This window comes from Sparus aurata, chromosome 16, assembly GCF_900880675.1.
Source record: "Sparus aurata chromosome 16, fSpaAur1.1, whole genome shotgun sequence".
NCBI classification, from domain to species: Eukaryota; Metazoa; Chordata; class Actinopteri; order Spariformes; family Sparidae; genus Sparus; species Sparus aurata.
This window is the reverse complement of record NC_044202.1, coordinates 9,943,437-9,961,802: the sequence shown is the minus strand read 5'-3', so window position 1 is coordinate 9,961,802 and position 18,366 is coordinate 9,943,437. Positions and strand designations below refer to the sequence as shown.

At 43.6% G+C, this 18,366-nt stretch overlaps 2 protein-coding genes across 2 annotated transcripts; one reads left to right on the top strand and one right to left on the bottom strand.

Moving 5' to 3' along the window:
* The first annotated feature begins 4,135 nt into the window (after positions 1-4,135).
* On the top strand, positions 4,136-9,160 carry col10a1a (collagen, type X, alpha 1a). Its single transcript, XM_030392206.1, has 3 exons — positions 4,136-4,243; positions 4,660-4,804; positions 6,674-9,160. The coding sequence occupies exons 1-3, from the start codon at positions 4,238-4,240 to the stop codon at positions 8,506-8,508; spliced, it is 1,986 nt and encodes a 661-aa protein (XP_030248066.1). The 5' UTR covers positions 4,136-4,237; the 3' UTR covers positions 8,509-9,160.
* Positions 9,161-13,397: 4,237 nt separating this feature from the next.
* On the bottom strand, positions 13,398-16,229 carry marcksb (myristoylated alanine-rich protein kinase C substrate b). Its single transcript, XM_030391320.1, has 2 exons — positions 15,790-16,229; positions 13,398-14,766 (listed from the first exon to the last, which is right to left on the bottom strand). The coding sequence occupies exons 1-2, from the start codon at positions 15,883-15,885 to the stop codon at positions 14,167-14,169; spliced, it is 696 nt and encodes a 231-aa protein (XP_030247180.1). The 5' UTR covers positions 15,886-16,229; the 3' UTR covers positions 13,398-14,166.
* Positions 16,230-18,366: the final 2,137 nt, after the last annotated feature.

The following is an 18,366-nucleotide window of genomic DNA, read 5'->3' as shown; positions in this document are numbered from 1 at the left end:
CTACTTTCCGACTGGATTACATGGTAGGTTTATGTTTTTTCACGACTGGACACTTCGGCTCGTGCTTCACGTGCATTCACACCTGGGAGCTGTCGAAGGACATCAACTGCTTTCTCATCCATCCCCCCCATGCATTTTCCTGCCATTCTGGGTTTCAAACCGGGTTACCTCCCAGACATTAACCCTCATCTCTATGGCTACCATCGCCACCACCGCCATCTTTTAGTTACTTTTACACTTCCGGCTCCATTTGGGTCCGTGTTTGTTTTCAGGGCCCTGTAATTTCTCCACCAATCACTCACAAGGGCCCCCGTCAAGTCTGCCATTCATAAAGTTTAAAGTAGCTCTTAGTGGTCCGTGGAGTTTATTGAAACATTAAATTTGTATCCCAGCCGTGATGGTGTATCTTTAGCCGTTGCTTAACTCACGTGCTCGGTCGGGTCCCCTTACATCAACCGCCAATTATGTTCTCCTCTTGGGTGTGGGTTGAGCCTCGGTCAGCACGGCGAAGAAAACCAGAAACATCAATTCCTGTGCACTGGAGCACACAAAAACAGACAAAATGCAAAAACCTTCCTTCCAAACACTGTTATCATTGTCGAGTACAGGCGCAAACATCACAAACATTGCCAGTAACACTGTCCAGAAGTGCTCTCGAGGGAATTCAAATCCACGGGCTGTTGGATATGGATATCAGATATGGACAAAGGCCTGTACAGTGAGCTGGTGCTAGCCTATGTCCTCTACAGAGGTCAGAAAAAGAAAAAAATGCCCCGTCATGGCTTCCCATGTTTTTTTTCTTAATCTTTCTTTTCAATTTATTTCTGTACGAGATAATAACATGAACTGAGATATTCTTCGAAACAGGTTGCGGTAGTACAAGTCGCGCTGAGATCTTTTACGGAGATAAAAGTGGCAGCAGTTAAGAAACGCTCTCTTTCAGGGAAAAGTCCTGGATTAAACATTTTACTTTAATGTGCTACAACGCGAAAACGAATAGGAGATTGCATTAAAGTGACTTGTTGGGCCTTGGCAGACGTCTGCTTTCTATGAGCGCCCTTCTCGTTTATTATAATTTGTATTAATGATCTGAACAGCAAATCAACCAATAGCTAAAGCTGTTGCATAAATGTAACGGTGAGTGGAGTATTTCGCTCTGAAATGTAGTACAGGAAGTAATATGATATAATACTCCAAGTAAAGCTTATACTTAGTTATTTTCTCAGGAGGTATCTCATAAACAAAAGCTGAACTCACTGCAATCCTGAAACTGGGAAGCTCTCATGCGCTCCCAGTGACTTTCGGGTGTGTCATGTTCATAATTAGCTATTTTCTTATTCTACTAAAGTCAGTAAAAGCGTTTTCGGGTCACATATCAAGTGTGCGTGAAACTGAAAGCATGTGCGCATTTTACAGCGAGGGGTCTCTCGACAATATACGAGCAAAGCAACGTCACCGCCTCCAGTTTGAGGGCTGCTAACCTAATTCCTAATGGTTATTACAATGAAGCCTGCCGACCACATCAAGCTGCTGCGGCGCTGGAATGAGCTGAGCAGAGGGCGCTCTGCCTCAGCCTCCCATTCTGCCACCAGAGGACCAAGGACACAAAGTCCTTCACAAACGAGCGCAGTGGCGTGTTTGGAAAACAAAAAAAAATATGCTGTGAGGTTATAAACAACATCCAAATTACACTGTTAATTCAAGTTTTCCTCAAGCCAAAGTATACTCTTGTTCCAGGGCTCAGCGTGAAAATGTCTGCCTCTTCGATGGCTCACATGCAGATGCAGGTTGTTGTCTCTGTTTTGTTCATAAAGAGATGAATCATTGTTCTCAGAACATGAAGACTAAAAACAGAGAGGCTCTCTTGCAGCGGTTTAGCAGCAGAATGTTTGAAAAACATAAATAAACTGAATCATCTGAACCTATAAACATATAAAATCCTAACTCCACCCTCCCTTGCTCTGTCATTTCATCTAAATTTGACTAAATCTGGCGAGGCTGGACCTTGTCTCAGGGCACAAACATAAAGAGATTTGAAATGTAATAATACAGTATGGCTATAAAATATCAAAACTGATGGCACGAGGAACACATGGTGTGCCATTCACCAGGCATTCAAATCACAAAAGGAAGCTTTAAAAGCTGAACACTCGCAAGGATGAACAGGATTTCTGCTCAGCTAATAAAGCACCGAACAGTGCAGTCAAAATGAAGAGTATGACTTGCATTTTATGATACTGGCACAAGTGTGATCCTCCTCTTGCTTGAGTTGCTAGGCACATGTAATGCGGCGATACTCCGTCATGATGACACAGCCTCAGGTAGTCTGTCTGCCCCTTTTGCTGTCAGTCGTCACTCCCGTCTAGGCTGTGAGCACAATTTCAAACATTTGGAAGTGAAGATCGCAAATTACTTTCTGTTTTATTTGACAGGAAGGGCAAACTTAAACAATGCTTGCCAAACATGATTAAGTGCTGTAAGCCGGGGCAAGGTAGCACTTTGGAAAATTGCAGATAATTTGGTCTAATTTACAAAAAAAAGAGTTCAAACGAGCGCCATGTTGTAGAATCTTTAATTATGGCTCCTGTGAAAGACGCCTGTCACACTCACGTGTTGTATAAACGCCTCATATAGAAGCATGCTGAAGCCTTCAATCAGGAAAACTCGTGATCATCTTTTTTCTGCAAATACACTTGTGCTGTCAGCAGTATGGATATACATTATAAGGACACAGGAACCTTAAATGGTCTTATGTTCAGGAACATTCTGGGATGGTACCCTACACAACGTTTATGGCCACTTTTGTGCTTGAGAACATGTGATTATTTGGGTGTATGCATTTCCTATGTGGCCGGCCTGAAATTGAGAAATTACAGTTGGAGGATCTCAAAGTAAGCAAGGCAAGGTGGAGGGTGAGGGTGAGGGAGGATAATACAGGAGGATAGAGCTGATTGAGGAAATACAACATCACGACAGAAAAGCAGCTGTAATTGTAGGAGCAGGCCTGAAACCTCTGATGATGTATATGCACAGAGGGGACCAAAAATAACAAGTGACCACAGGGGCATGGCCCCTTCTCCTCAGCAGAAACAGAAGCATCTCGCCTCATTGAGAGGAGCTGTGCAAGAGTAAAACCTGCCCTCTGGTGTCTAAACATCAGTACTGCATTGTGAGGGTTGTTGCACACTGGGTTGCATTCACCAGGCTGCACAAGAAACAAGCCCAAATGTCTTTTCCAGTGGCTCCTTATATAGTTTTATTAGCTGTTTTGAGGGTGAAGCACTTGCAAAAAAACACAAGTTAAGAAAAAGTGTTCACCCTGAAATAGAGGCTGAGATCAACGCGACTGTGTCCTCATGACACGCTGACCAAACAGGAAGTGTACAACATTTAAGGCATGAGGACATGTGAATCCCTTAATAGAGGGGATTGCATCACGAATAAACCTAATTATTTGCTTTAAATCCAAACCTACAGTACGTTTCATCCATGAGCCCACCATTTCTCTTGTTTACCTTATCAGGGCGGGGGTGGCGGTGCCCAGACGGCCAGGAAAGGTATGGGCCAGCCGGCTGGACAAGATGTAAATTTGCAGATGTGTCTGGCCCTGTGCATCCTCAATGAGAGCTCTGTGAAGCTACACAGGTGCCACTACAAATCTGGTGTTGTCTTTTCATAGATGTGTTTTGGCTATTTTCAGACGTTGTCATATTTAAACAGGGGGTGCTATAAACATTCATAAATATAGACGCATCCTGGGCATAAAAAAATGAAATGTTGCTGGATAAAATTGTAAACATAAGTGTAAGAAAGACTGGAGATGTAAAGGTGTCAGTGGATTAAGTTTATTCTCCCCGCAGAGCTCGTTTGTGTTCCTTGCTTGTGTATTCATTTATTTATTTTTCCTTGCTTTGAACATGATTATTTTCTAGTTCAGAAGAAGACTGAAATAAGTGATAATCATGTGTCTGGATACTCAAGACATGGAGGCACCCTGATGTGACATGCCCGCTTTGGGCAGATCTGTCTGCTAATTACAGCCTAGCTCTGAGGAGGGAGGTACTTGCGTGGTGGGGGCTTTTTCTTTTTTTTTAATGATGCGAGGGGCAGATATGGTATAAATACCCACATCATCGCACTGGAGGACAGCATATCCTCACTTGTGCTCCTACCCTAAGGATATACAGTAGCACCAGGAGATCGCTGGTGCTGAAGAGACTGACTTTCCCCACTTTGGATGCAGGTACGTGGGCTTTCTCTTCCCCTCTGAACAGCTCTGTCTCTGGAGGAGCGCAGGCAGCATCTAGAGCTTCGTCTAGGCCGCTGAGTTGTTCCTAGAGCAGGGAGGCAGATTTTTGGCTGGCTGAGAGCTTCCTGGATGTAATTCAGACATCCCTGAAGCATCCAGGATGCTCTGACTGAATCCAAAAACTGACATTCTCTCAGTGCTCCTCAAACTTATTTAAACTAAACAAAGTTTATTTGCCATCTGTTGAGTTTTGGTAAAGATGTGCAGCCTGTACATTTAGCTAAGAAAGTTTTTAATTTCTGAAAAATGACTCAAAACTAGAGAGAAAGTTTGCTGTGACTTTGTAACTCGAAAGTGGTTGTGCTGACTGTCTCCTTGTTGTTTTTTTTTGTTTTTTTTCCTCTGTGCAGGTTGGACTTTGTAAGATGGACTTACGAGTAGCAAGCATCCTCCTCCTCATGGTGTCCCTGGCTGCAGCCCATGGGAAGGGATACGTGGTGAAGAAGATGGTGAAGGCCGCCCCTCAATACCAGCCCTACTCTGTGAAGAGCCACGGTAAGAAAACACACAGCCTCCTGCTCTCTTGTGCAACCTTTTCTGACAATGGAGCATGCCTGCATCTCTCCTGCTCGCAAAAGATTTTCGTCACTAAACATCTGACTCTTTACTTGAGCCACATTTTGTGCCAGTCATGCCTTACTTACCTCTGAATCTTCAAGTAGCAAATCGGCATCACTGTTTTAGCAGCCAGAAGCAGTTGAGGCAAGCAGTGCACAGCCAGCTGCGCCTTACTTTGAAAAACTGAACTCCACCTCGCTCTGGAGTTGCCTCCAGCTCTGATTGGCTGCAACAGTGTGCACGCTTCTCCAATCACATCCAGTTCATTTAGAGCTAGGGTTTGAACAAGAAATGCTCATTTAGTCAGTGCAGGGTTTTATTTTTCTAATAGTTGAGGGATTGGATAACTTAACTTAAAGGTTTTTCACATTTTGATGTAGTTGTGTTGGTCTTTAGAATAATTTCTTTCTCATTTTCTATCTGCTACAAAATGCTCTTTCCATGATCAGCATCTCTGAGGAATCACTCATCTCTTCTATTGCTTGCTGTGCTCAACATCTCACATTTTGAGGTGCATAGTGATTTTGGCATCTGTTTTTTAATCATTTTAGCTATTTCTTGTATTTTCAGAATCCCACCAAAAAGTTTATTACAGCACTTTAAACAATGCTAATTATGGTGGCCCCACGACATAAAATATGAAATGTTGCCTTTACGTGAATCAACATGCTGCTATTTCTATTTGAGAGAGTGGCTTTTAGTGAATTATTTTTAGATTGACACTGACAATTACAGTCCAGTCACCCAGCAGTGCGGTTTGTTTGGGTGTGCCCGCTTCACACAGAAGTAGAAACATCTGTTTGGATTTATCCAAACTCCACTGCAGTTAGGCAAGGAGCAAGCCTTTTACACCCAAACACATGTGACCACATGAAGGCAGCAAATAAAAAAAAAAAGGCTCCCTCTTATTCTGACCATTTCACAAACAAGACTCAAGATATCTCTGTACAGTACAGTGTGGATAAATAGCATTTAAATGTATTGTTTAAAACAATAAGAACATATTTTCATTTCATTAACACATTTTCTATGTAATATTAGATTAGGGCCTAAATAATGCATTATATATAGAGATAGATAGATAGATAGATACATATGTAAAAAAAAACCCAAAACAAAACAAAACAAAGCAGAGACAAAACTCAACATTTATTTTAGATTATTCAAAAGTTTAAGATTTGAAGAAGGTTTTTTGAGCCAGCACCATGTAGTCAGACCTCAAGTCGACAAGATTGGTTTCTAGGAATAAAACCTGCCCCACCTCCATGAATTAAATATAATTGACATAAGATAAAATTAAGTCACTTTCTAAATACAGCTGTCATTTTAACTCTTAACTAAAGCAAAGCATGAGAGTAACAGACATTGAGGTTTTCTTGATTTTTGCCTTTTATGTCACATTTGATTGTTGAGCAGCCATGTTGTTTGTCAACAAGACACTGCCAAAACTCATTCATATTCACACACACACAGGCCTGAGAGTTAGCCAGTACATTCATGTTCTTGTAGTTTTTTTTGGTATAAGAGTAGGATATAATTAGAGTCACTACATATACTAGATCCTGTCATTTAAGATATCATTGTGTGAGCCTGATGCAAAGACTATAAGTTAACCTTTATTTTTCAATGCAGTGAAAAATAAACAAAAGGTTTTGAAATCCTCATACCAACACATTACAGGTGCAGCACACAGTTGATGAGCGTTTTCCTTATTGCCTGTTTCCATTATCACCTGTTTATTTTGGGGTTTTGTTGCTACTTGTTTTTGGGTGGTACTGATGGTGGTCACTGTTTCTCTCTTCACAGTGGTGTCAGTGGCAGGTGAGCCTGGTCCTCCAGGTGAGCCCGGCCCTGAGGGACCTTCTGGCCCTCCTGGCCCTCCAGGTGAGAGTGCTGAAGGTGAGCCTGGACCCCAAGGACCCCCTGGACCTCCTGGAGCCCCTGGTCGTTCTATTGCTGGCAAACCTGGATCCCCAGGTGGACCTGGCAAACCTGGCAGTGATGGAGCCCCTGGCGAGAAGGGAGACACCGGAGCCCCTGGCTCTCAGGGACCAAGGGGAGTCCCTGGATCTGCTGGAAGCCCTGGACCCGCTGGCCTCTCTGCTACTGGAAAGCCCGGACCTTCAGGGCTGCCTGGATCCATGGGACCCAGAGGAGAGCCTGGTCTGAAGGGACATCCAGGTGTACCTGGACTGCCAGGTGCAAAGGGTGATAGAGGGGTGGGAGTTCCTGGGGCTCAGGGTGAGACAGGACCTGAAGGTCCCATGGGCCCACCTGGCGAGCCAGGTGCAGCTGGAGTTGGAAAGCCAGGAAGAGCAGGTACACCCGGTGAGCCAGGCAAGTCAGGCATGCCAGGTAGAGATGGTGCCACAGGTCCAATGGGACCAATGGGACCCAAGGGACACACTGGTGCCCCAGGTGTAGGTCAGCCAGGTAAACCAGGTGATAATGGTGCCCCAGGTCTGCCTGGCCCAGTTGGGCCTAAAGGCCACCAGGGACCTGGTGGAGCACCAGGTGCCCCAGGTGTCCCCGGATATGGAAAGCCAGGTGCAAACGGAGAGAAGGGAGAAAGGGGTGCTACAGGTTCCACAGGTGCCACAGGTGCAAAGGGTGACCAAGGTCCAACTGGTTATACTGGTGCTACTGGTGCCACTGGCCCCACTGGTCCTGCTGGACCTCAGGGTGCTAGAGGTTTCCCAGGTGAGTCTGGCGCTGTTGGCCCTAAAGGTGACACAGGTGCAACTGGAGCTCAGGGACCTAAGGGAAATAAGGGAGATCAGGGACCACAGGGATTCGCAGGCAAGCAGGGTTATCCAGGCGCAGCTGGTCCTCCTGGACCCAGAGGAGCCACTGGACCCACAGGTGACAAGGGCAATGTAGGTGCCCCAGGTACCCCAGGTGCCCCAGGTATTCCTGGCCCTGCTGGACCCAAAGGTCATCCCGGTCGTGCAGGTGAGCCAGGTGCCTCTGGTTCTGATGGCGCCCCTGGTTCCCGAGGACCCTCTGGACCTCAAGGTCCTGCTGGTGCTCCTGGCCTTAAGGGACACCCAGGTCTCCCTGGTGCTCCCGGCCCTGCTGGTCTGGCTGCCAAGGGTATTGTCGGACCCCAGGGTCCCCCTGGTCAGCCTGGTGAGCCTGGTGCTGATGGAGAGTCTGGCCCAGCTGGCCCTCCTGGTGCCCCTGGTCCTCCTGGTGAGGTTGTGTTTGAGAAGGGCATGGGTATGGGGGAGATTATGGTTAAGTCCCCCATGTCTGCTTTCACTGCATCTCTGGCTACCCCCTACCCCGCTGCTGGCACCCCCATTAAGTTTGACCAGATAGTGTACAACGCTGAGAATCACTATGACCCTGAGAGTGGCATTTTTACTTGCCAGGTTCCTGGAGTTTACTACTTCTCCTACAGCATCCATGTTAATGGTGCTCATGCCCTGGTGGCTCTGTACAAGAACGGCCAGCCTGTTATGTTCACTTATGATGAGTACAACAAGGGTTTCCTGGACCAGATGTCCGGCAGTGCTGTCCTTCTGCTCGATGAGCAGGACACAGTCTACGTCCAGATCCCTGATGACGAGGCCAATGGTGTCTTTGCTGCCGAGAATGTCCACTGCTCTTTCTCTGGGTTCCTCATTGCTTCAACGTGATACGTTGATGCAGTAGTTCCCAAAAAGCCAACCAACTAAATTTGCAATCTATTTCTCAAATTAAAGTAAACTCCCTGTTAATTTTTATCCTCAGTCAAATAGACAGGCAGTTCACCCTTCTTTGAGGAATAGTAGCATCTTGACTTGAAAACTACAAGAAATAGGTGCTTAGAAGAAGGAAAACTAATTTATAAAAACAGGTGATCAGGGATGGGGGAAGCAATCCACAAAGTTACCAGTGAGCTTTTGTAATGGAGACATCATGTGAAATTGAGGTGTTATAACTGTGTTGTGTCCTGACTTTTTCTTTTCCACTCTGGTACTTTTATACTGATTTCAACTGGTGATTCCTAATTCAGTGTTTGTCCGTTCTTTCTTTTTTTTTTTGTCTGTTTTTGTACCTGCTTGTTTTTGTTTGAGTGACCAATAATCTTATTAAAAATACACAAATACTTTCTGTGCAACATGTCGTAACTGTTATCCTTGTTATGTGACTTGAATATTGTGAAATGGTAATGGTCAAATTGACCATTATGATGAGTCACCAGAATACTGTCATACAAACACAAACTACCAGCAACATTGTTATATCCCTGAACATGCATTATGTCATGTAAAGCATAATGACCAAAATAAAAGATGTCTAAACAAATGTTTTGTCCCAGAAGCATTTTCTGTTGGCTTTATTTCAACTTCAACCTGGTACACTTTCAACTAGTTTGACTGTGTACTTTATTTGAGTATTGAATCCTCTGTAGAGAAAATGCCCGCTAATTGACTGGGGTCAGTGGTCAGCTTTGGACTAAACACTTTAACAGGGTGGCTTCTTATGTTTGCAGCATGGTTCAAATTGCCTGGTTTCCAAATATCAGATTAATTCCAAAATATAAAAACTAAATAAGATTGTAAAAAACAATACACAACAGATTCTAGCATATTGGCTACTGGTAGCCACTTAAACTAAGCATAGTATAAGGTATACTAACATGCAGTTTTGTGAAAAATACCCCAAATACCCAAAGTAAAGATACACATTTTCATATTATATTACTTTGGTAAAAGAAAAAAGTCGGTCATATGAATAATACTTAAGTGATAGTCTTAAGTAATACAGTAGTACTGTATACTATGGGTCTACCAATTATCAGATCTAATATTCATATTTTATCTGATAGTCACTGTGTTCTTTAATAGGATTGGCAATAAAGTACATTAATTTTAAAATGTGCTGCGTTGGCTTTGATATAGCAGTCAGTCGTCAAAGTAACTACTGACTGAAGTTATCAAATAAATGCAGGGGAGTAAAAGTACAACATTTGCCTCTATCTGTAGTAGTGCAGACATATAAAGTAGTAGAAAATGGAAATACTTACGTACAAATGCCTCAAAAATCTACTTAAGTAAGGTAGTAAGGAGTAAATGTGCTGCATCACTGCTAACATGTCATTAGTCCCCTCCAGATGTAGATTTCAGATCCTTTGTATGCAAGTTAAAGTAACAAGAACATAATATGAAAACATTCAGCAACATGTTACTTCAACTCCTAATTTTTAACATGTATAAGCAATAAATGAACATTTCATAAATGGTTTATAACACACTGTAATGTAGTTTCAAGAAGATCGAAGTGGTAATAACTTTTACTTTTTTACTGTGAGCAGCCCAGAAGTGAAGGCTTGTGTATAAATGTATACAATGAATGATGATATAGAAAAAAACATTTGTGATAACGTAAATAAAAAGGTATTCAATAGAGAGGTTATGACTGGCAAATACTAGATGATTATAAACATTCAAAATGTCCTTATATGTGCTTACAACTATATTGTAGTCTACCCTTGTTATTACTTATCTAAGCAGCAATTCAATGTTGCAGAAGGGTATTTTAACCTGTAAATGCAAACAAATGTAAAAAGGGTTTGCAATCTTGAATTCAGACTCATTAAAAAATAGTGTCAGGTGTATGTGGCCATGTTAAACAGTCACATTACCCCATACAATGGCTTCAGAAAGCGTCAAATGTAATAATCTGATCTTTGGTATATGTACTTCGTTATTTCACGCCACTTGCCCCTGTTCAGAAGCTGAGATGGATGAGGAGTCGTAAAGCACAGATTCCTCCCCACATTACGGCCACTGGTCGCCAGCTTGGCAGCCAAAAGTTTACAAAAGCTACTCTACCGTGCCAGCTGAATATAGGTGTGCTGAAAATAGTTGTGTGGGATGAGGGACAGGGATGGTCCTCTGGCAGGGCAGCAGCTGTTTGATCCACCCCGGCAGAGAGAGGGCTCGGAGAGAGAGCGAGACGGTGGTTAGGTGAGGGGCCCGAGGGACAGAGGAGAGAGGAAGCTGGTGGAGAGAAACCGCTGGGGATTGCCATCTGATGGGACTGCCATTCAGAGACGGTCTGCGGTCGGTGCATGAGGTGGGACCGTCAGGAGCACAGACGGACCGCTGCCTCTGGTCGACTCCACAAGCCACACTCCAAAATTATCTGGTGCGCTTAAAGGAATATTTTTCACTTTGATTTATTTTGGGTGTATAGAAGGCTCACGTGCCTGTATTTGCTTTAATGTATCCCTACTTGTGAATCTGCTTGTCTAGAATGAAGCTGAAGAACCTGATTGAGGATGGAGAGTGGCATGATGGGATACAAGCTGCATGTTGGAGACGCTTACTTTCTTTTACGAGGCTCAAAATGGCAGTAAATCCCTCAACAACCTGCCCAAGATGGACATCAGGAATAGAAATATTATGTGTAAAACACACCCTTCCTGCGGTGGAGGGCTGCAGTACACAGGGTTAAACTGGGTGCAGAGGAAATAGATGGTTTGAAATGAGCATGGGTGCAGCTGTGGGTGGCTAAAAACTACCCCAGAGGAGTTTGCAGCGAGCTCATCTACTCATAAAAAGATTCTGGTGTTTTTATGGGGTTTCTGTAGAAGAAATCTTAACATGTCAGCGGCGAGGTCTGCGCTGCAGTTGTTTGTCGCTGATACCGAAAAAACTCTGCGCACCATGAAAATGTTTGTTCCGAACACTGTCATTAAGGGTGCAAAACCAGCAACACCGTGACTGAATGAAACACAACTCGGCTCAAATCTCATCACATAATTACATTGCGGCTGTTTCCCCGAGTCAGTCGGTTGTTTCCTAAAAATACCGAAAGGGTAGAGAAGCATGTCTCACTTTGTTTTCTTGTAAATGAGGTTTAGAGAAAACGATGCTTGCGATAATCACACAGTGTTGGAGCCTTAAAGGTATAGTTCACCACAAAAATGCAGCCAGATATTTTTTAAAGGTTGAGGCCAGATGGGGCCACTGAGAGCGGTGTTACATGGAAACCTGGGACTGTGACACAGTGGCTGGCTGGATATGCATTTTGTTGCTTGAACTGGTAAGAAAATGAAATACTGTTGATTAAAATGAATGGTGAACAAAGTGAAATGTCAAATCGAAGCCTTTTGTGTGTCTTGTGAGAGGGTGAATCAGAGTGGCTGTGGTCCCCAATATCATTGCCATTGGTTCACCAATTCAAACTGATTTTTTTATTTTCTCTTTTGTGAAAATCTACTTACTCTTCTCAAGAAAGTAAAAATCCCCCAAAAATGTGAATGAAAATGTATATACTGTTTCTAGCTAACCTTGAGCATGGCCTTCTCTTATTCTTCCTAGCAACAGAGAGCTTACCGCCATCATGTTTAGCAACAGTGCATGCTGATAGCCTTTAAGTATGGATTCAGACTGGAACCATCATTTGGTAGCACACACATTGGAGAGCAAAAAATGGCCCCAATTGATTCAAACATGTAGGGTGTAGTTTAGAGAAGTAGTTATGTTCATGATAATATTCAATGACTAAATCTGAGCATATTTCCTGCATGTACATTTTTGCCTCCTGTATATAATGCACCTAACGTATAGTCCTTTCTATATTTTATCTTTTCTCTCGTATCTAAATCTTTTTTAGTATTTCTAAGTCTTGTACTTGTCTGTATACCTGCTACTGTCACAAGTGAATTTCCCCGATGTGGGATGAATAAAAGTCTAAAGTATAGCTGCATTTGTACTGCGTTGTGTTGACTCAGTATTACATAAACTACCTAAATGTCGTACTCCTGATATTCTGCTTTTTTTTATATCATTGGAATCATTGTTTCTTTTATCCAATTGCAATGCAATGACTAAAAAGAAATGCACTACTTTGGCTCTGATTCAACATGTAACCTGAAATGTAAGTAGTGACTTAATGTATTAAATGAATGCAGTGGAGATGAGACTAATATTTGCCCCCAAAATGTACAAGTATAAAGTAGCAGTAAATGTAAAAGTAAGTACTTAGCTACATTCCAGCATTGTCTTAATGCCTTGACATGCTTATAGTTTAATGTTATTGACAGAGGTTCATGTATTAGTATCTAGAAAAACAGCTGCATTGCTCCTTTATGGAGGCTGTTTGGTATCCTATGTTCTTGCTAATGTGTCTGATGCAAATATAAAACCTGAAATAATCAGTTTCCTCCAAATGTGACTTTTTTTTTTTAATATTTAGAGATTCCAAGTCTCATGATACAGATTTCATAATTGTGCTTCTCCAACACATGGACTAGAAAACCTCACCTCAGATTTTCCTGTAAAGCTCCACAAGAGGGTGCTGCAAAGTCAAGAATCTTTATTCCTCCAGGGGCTTGTCTCAGCCACAGAACACCACACTGAAATGTCGGAGGAGACATTTGAGGGTTGACTGACTGAATAAATGAGCCGCTTCTCACTTCATTCCTTTATTTTCATAAACTGAATTCAAGTTTGGCTCAAAGATGGCACCCCTGACCTCAATGTGTCCGTTTTCCGGTGTAGTGGTGTTGTAGTCATCACAGCTCGATGCAAAGTCTGCTTAAAACATCTCCCAATTTTATTCAATCTTACAAATGGTGAAAAACAAGAAAACTTCATTTACAATGGGTAATCTGTTAAAAACTTCAGTCATTTAGGTACATCTCAGTCATAAAACCAGTAATATCAAATTCTATACAACGTGCATTACTACAGAGTTTTGAAATGGTGGGATCTAAATGGGAAGTGATGAGCACCTATTGTTTTTTTCGACAGTTAACTAAATCTAGTTCTTTCAGGAATGGTTGTGTCCACAGGAGCATTTGAGTTTTTAAAGAGTTGTAAACAACTGTGCACTGCAAAGACAACATTTAAGACTTGGTTTAGGACTTTCCCTTTAAATATCACAATGTGTCAAATCTTGCAGACACAGCTTTAGCTGCTACATCCAATTGCCCAGCACCAAATACTTTGATAAAATATGTCAAATTCAGCAACGTGTCAACACAGTCATGGTTTCATGTAGAAAAAAAACATTCACACCCGCATTCGCACTTTCACACTCACCCACGTCACAAATGCAAGCACCAATGAGCAGTGAGGAGGCAGCAGCACACTCTCCAGTACACCTCCTGTCCATCACTGCCAAGGACGTTGCAGTCATTATGGATGAGATGGTTGCAGAATAGTAAACAAACACCAACAAAAGAAGAAAAAAAAAAAAAAATTAAAAAAAAAATGGAACAAAAAAAATCCCTGGTTTTAGACAAGTCCTTGCATTCCTTCACATCTGCCTCCTTCATTCCGGTGTCTCGTTCAGCAGGATTACTCAGCGGTGGCTGCCTCTGGACTGGCTGCCGTCTCTGGTTCAGTAGGTGAAGCTTCAGCAGGTTTCTCCTCTCCTCCCTCTGGTGCTGCTGCTGCTGCTGGAGCCGCCGCCGCTGCCTCTTCCACCTCTGCCTTCACCTCCTCCTTCTCCTCCTCCTCGGCCTTTGGCTCCTCAGCTGCAGCCTCCTTGGCTCCTTCCTCGCCAGCCTCGGCTGGTTTGGCCTCCTCGGCAGGGGCCTCCTCTGACACCTTCTCCCCTTCGGCTGCCTCTTCAGGTGCTGCTCCCTCCTCAGAATCCTTCTTGGTCTTCTTGAAGGAGAAGCCGCTGAGCTTGAAGGAGGGTTTCTTGAAGGAGAAGCGCTTTTTCTTCTGCTTGCCATCGTCGCTGGTGGACGGGGTGCCTTCCTCCGGCTTGGCGGAGGCCTCTCCGTTTGTGGCAGGCTCCTTCTCGCCGTTGGCCTCGGCAACCTCTACTTTCTCGCCTTCTTCCTTTGGCGCCTCCTCAGTGGGAGTGCTGCCGTTGGCCTGCACATCGGCTTTGTTGGCCTCCTCGGCAGCTGGAGAGGCATCCCCATTGGTCTTGGCATGGCCGTTCTCCTGGAATGAAAGAATCAGCTAAAAATGTCAGTCTTGAACATGCAGAAAAAATGATTTCCTATAATCATGCATCATGTCTGGCCTACATTTGGACGTGCGTGAGTGTGTGTATGTACAGGGACTAGCCCCCTATGCAAAAAATCTGGCGTGCCTTGATATTTAATCAAATTCAACCTCTAGTGGCCACCAATAGGAAAATAGACCTAAAAACTGCAGCAACATCTGTTACCATGAGAGTGACGACAGATCTATGGCTCTCAGCAGTAGGCTGTCAGGTAGACTGCAGTACCGCCGGGGCCCGCCAGGGGGGAGGCGTTCAATGTGGATACAACATAGGAATTTGGGAATTTTGTCACCCCCCCCCCCCCCTTTTTTTTTTTAATGACCAGTTTAGTCATCCAACGTCTGCTATTTTAATTTTACATCGTTCTGTCACCCAGCTCCCCGAGCCTTGTACAATCTGTTGATTTTGCGGGCTCTGCGTGTGGATGAAAAACGTGGCTCCCTTTCTTGAACCTGGCAACAAAGGCGTGGTAGCGTTTTTTAAAATGGCCATGCCACCAAGTGAGAGCGGCCGCAAACCCCCGGCTGCACACATTTCAGCCGAATGAATTAAAATACAATACATTCGGTTTGTGAAGCTGCGGCCAGAGAGAGACTAAAAAATGTTTGCTTAATACCAAAAATGCCATTTAAAAACAGTTTTGGGATGAATTTAAAAACACTCTTTAATCGGTGCAGCCCTGAAAAACATGAATTAAAAAATGCGCATCTGTCCATTTGAAGCCTTTCACTAACGCTTATATTAATTGAAACAACGTTTGGCAGCAGAAAAACATCAAATTTGAAACAATGCACACGCCGGTGAAAATCGGGTACATGTGGCCACTTTCCCTGAAAAGCCGGTGAGCGTGGGGATGCGCTTACAGGGGGAAACATGGAGCACGCCATTGACGCAACAAAACCCGAGACAAAATTCCGCTCCCGCAATTAAGACTCGGACAATTAAAACATCTCGTTTACCTGTCCGTTCGACTTCGCCGCAACAGCCGCGCCTTCTGCCGGCTTTTCGACCGCAGCTTCCTCTTTTCCAGCGGTTTTGGAGATTTGTGCTCCCATGCTTCTGGCGCAACAAAGGAAACCCAACCGATCAAATGATTGAACAAAGACCGCAAGCTTCCTCCCCGAAAAAAAAATGTGCAAGTCGAGCGCCGACACCTCCTTCTTCCGAGCGAGGAAAAAAGAAATGCCGAGGAATCAGGGCCGAAGTGACCGCAACAGAAACACAGAGGAGGACGTGCGAGAAGTTGCTGCGGGGGTTTGAGAAAAAAAATGTGGCGAAGACGCGAAAGGAGAAAACGCGAATTCTTTCAATTTTTTCTCTCCGAGCCGAGTTTGTAAATGGAGAAATTGGCCCCGCCGCAAATGAGATGCGGAGTACAACGCCCAAGTCCACTGATGAATGGGCACTGGGGCTATGACGACAGAGCCGGCCCGTCTCCGCCAATCACAAGTCCCCGATCCCCAACGAGTGGGGGGGTCATGGAGTGTCGGGGGAGAGGAGGAGAAGAGGGAGGAGGAGGGGGGCATGGACAATAGAGACAACAACAACATGGCTAACTACTTGTTTTTAAACGTCTGCTTTGGGGCGAAATAAGTTGATTTATTTCTGACCGAAATTACAGCTGAGCGGGCGATTTTTCGCGAGTCTCTGCAGACCGAGCAGGACGCTCCCTGACCATCCCTCACCACAGTGTAGCTCATGTTTCTGAAAGACACGTCTGAACGTGACAAAATGGCCAATGTGTGCTTTATAAGCAGCCTGGTTTTAATATTAAACAATACATCACCAAGAAGGTAGCACTTGAGAAATGATTGGTGAGAGTTTGGGCCAGTCATCTCTAAATATGTTTATACAATGTGCCATCCATTAAAAGCAACAAAATGATATGGACATATAATATCACATGCAACAATATAGCCTCCATTATTACTGCAGATTGTGAGACTATACAATAATAAACAACACAATTATGCAATAATGGAGGCTCCATCACTATATCGTATTGTATAGAATAATATGGAAAATGATAATAGTATGCAAATGTGCAATAATATATCATACAATGCAAATATTTATTCAAACTGGCCTTTGCCTCTGATACGCAACATAAAATGCAATAATATATACTTGATTATTTGAACTACTCACATTTCTGTCTGGCGTTTGTACATTTTGAGTGTTTTTATATGTTGTTTCTGTTCTATTGTTTATTCTGTTGCTGTTTTCATGTTTGTGTTCATGTTAAGCAAATGAACTCTACTTACCTTTCTTAAAACAATATTGCAATGATTTGTAAATTGCACAGAGCTCATATTTAGAGCTACATTTCGAGTAAACCCGTTCAACCCGGCACTGACTCAGGGTTCATACACTTAGCATCATTTCAATTCACTCAACTTTATTTATTTATTTGTATTTTATTTTAACCATACAGAGATCTTTCACTGAATTTTGTGTCACACCATAGAGCTTCTGGCTTGTTAAATGCTTACATGTTTTACGTAATGAAACATGAAATTCTAAATCAGGGGTTAAAGAGGTTAAAGGTGTCTATCACAACCTGTAGATGGACAATTACGTGACAAAACAACAACATGTTCTGGACAGCTGAGCAGAGAAAGCTCCGCTCAGCTGTTCACGTATTATATCATCACGCACCCTCCTAACATATGTCTCGCCCAGTAAACAGACGTCCCCCTGTAACTATAAGCCCCTGTGCCCACAACTTCCCTCATCCCTCTTCTTGCATAATAGCGTCTTGTCTGCTCGTTGCAGCTGGAGCATCCCAGTGACCCAGATATAATGAGAGTTTATGGCCCTCCTGCTCCGGCAGCCTGCAGTGCTCCGAATCCACCACCAGCCACACGTCTCCTCTCACTCTCCATGACCCACATCTCCATGGTAACCGGTCCAAAATGGCTCCGAGGAAGGGGGCTGTGCGTCGAGCACCTCGGCGTATCGTGACTCCTGGTTATTGTGGAGAAGTAGGGTGAGAGTGAGTTCAAAAACTAAGCGGCCCAGACAACAGTTTGAGGATTAGGGTGACTTCTTTTTTAGCCACCCTCCCTTCATCAGGCTAACTAGGCCACGCTCATTGTTGTGATATTCTGATGACATGCAAAGCTGCAATTATTATGTTGAGCTGCCATGAATATGTAAACTGGGGGACAAAGGCAGGAGGGCATGAAGTGTTTTTTTCAACGACACCGTTCCAGCCAGACATTTAGACGTAAAGACTTCACCTGTCAGGAAGATATCAGGACGTGTGTGTGTGTGTGTGTGTGTGTGTGTGTGTGAGCAAAATCTCACTACTGCACACAGCTGCCCTCAACACGATAAAAAGGCAACTGCTATATTTAAATCATGTACAATTTAACGCTCTAATCGTGCATTTACTTATAAAAGCATTGATCTTTAAACCACAGACGAGAGCGGCCGCTGCAGTCTAGTCTGCCTGATGATCTGCTGCCAGTGTATCAGTTTAAAGCTTGTCTGATATTCAGATTTACAGCTTTTTTTTCTACTTTAAATCATCG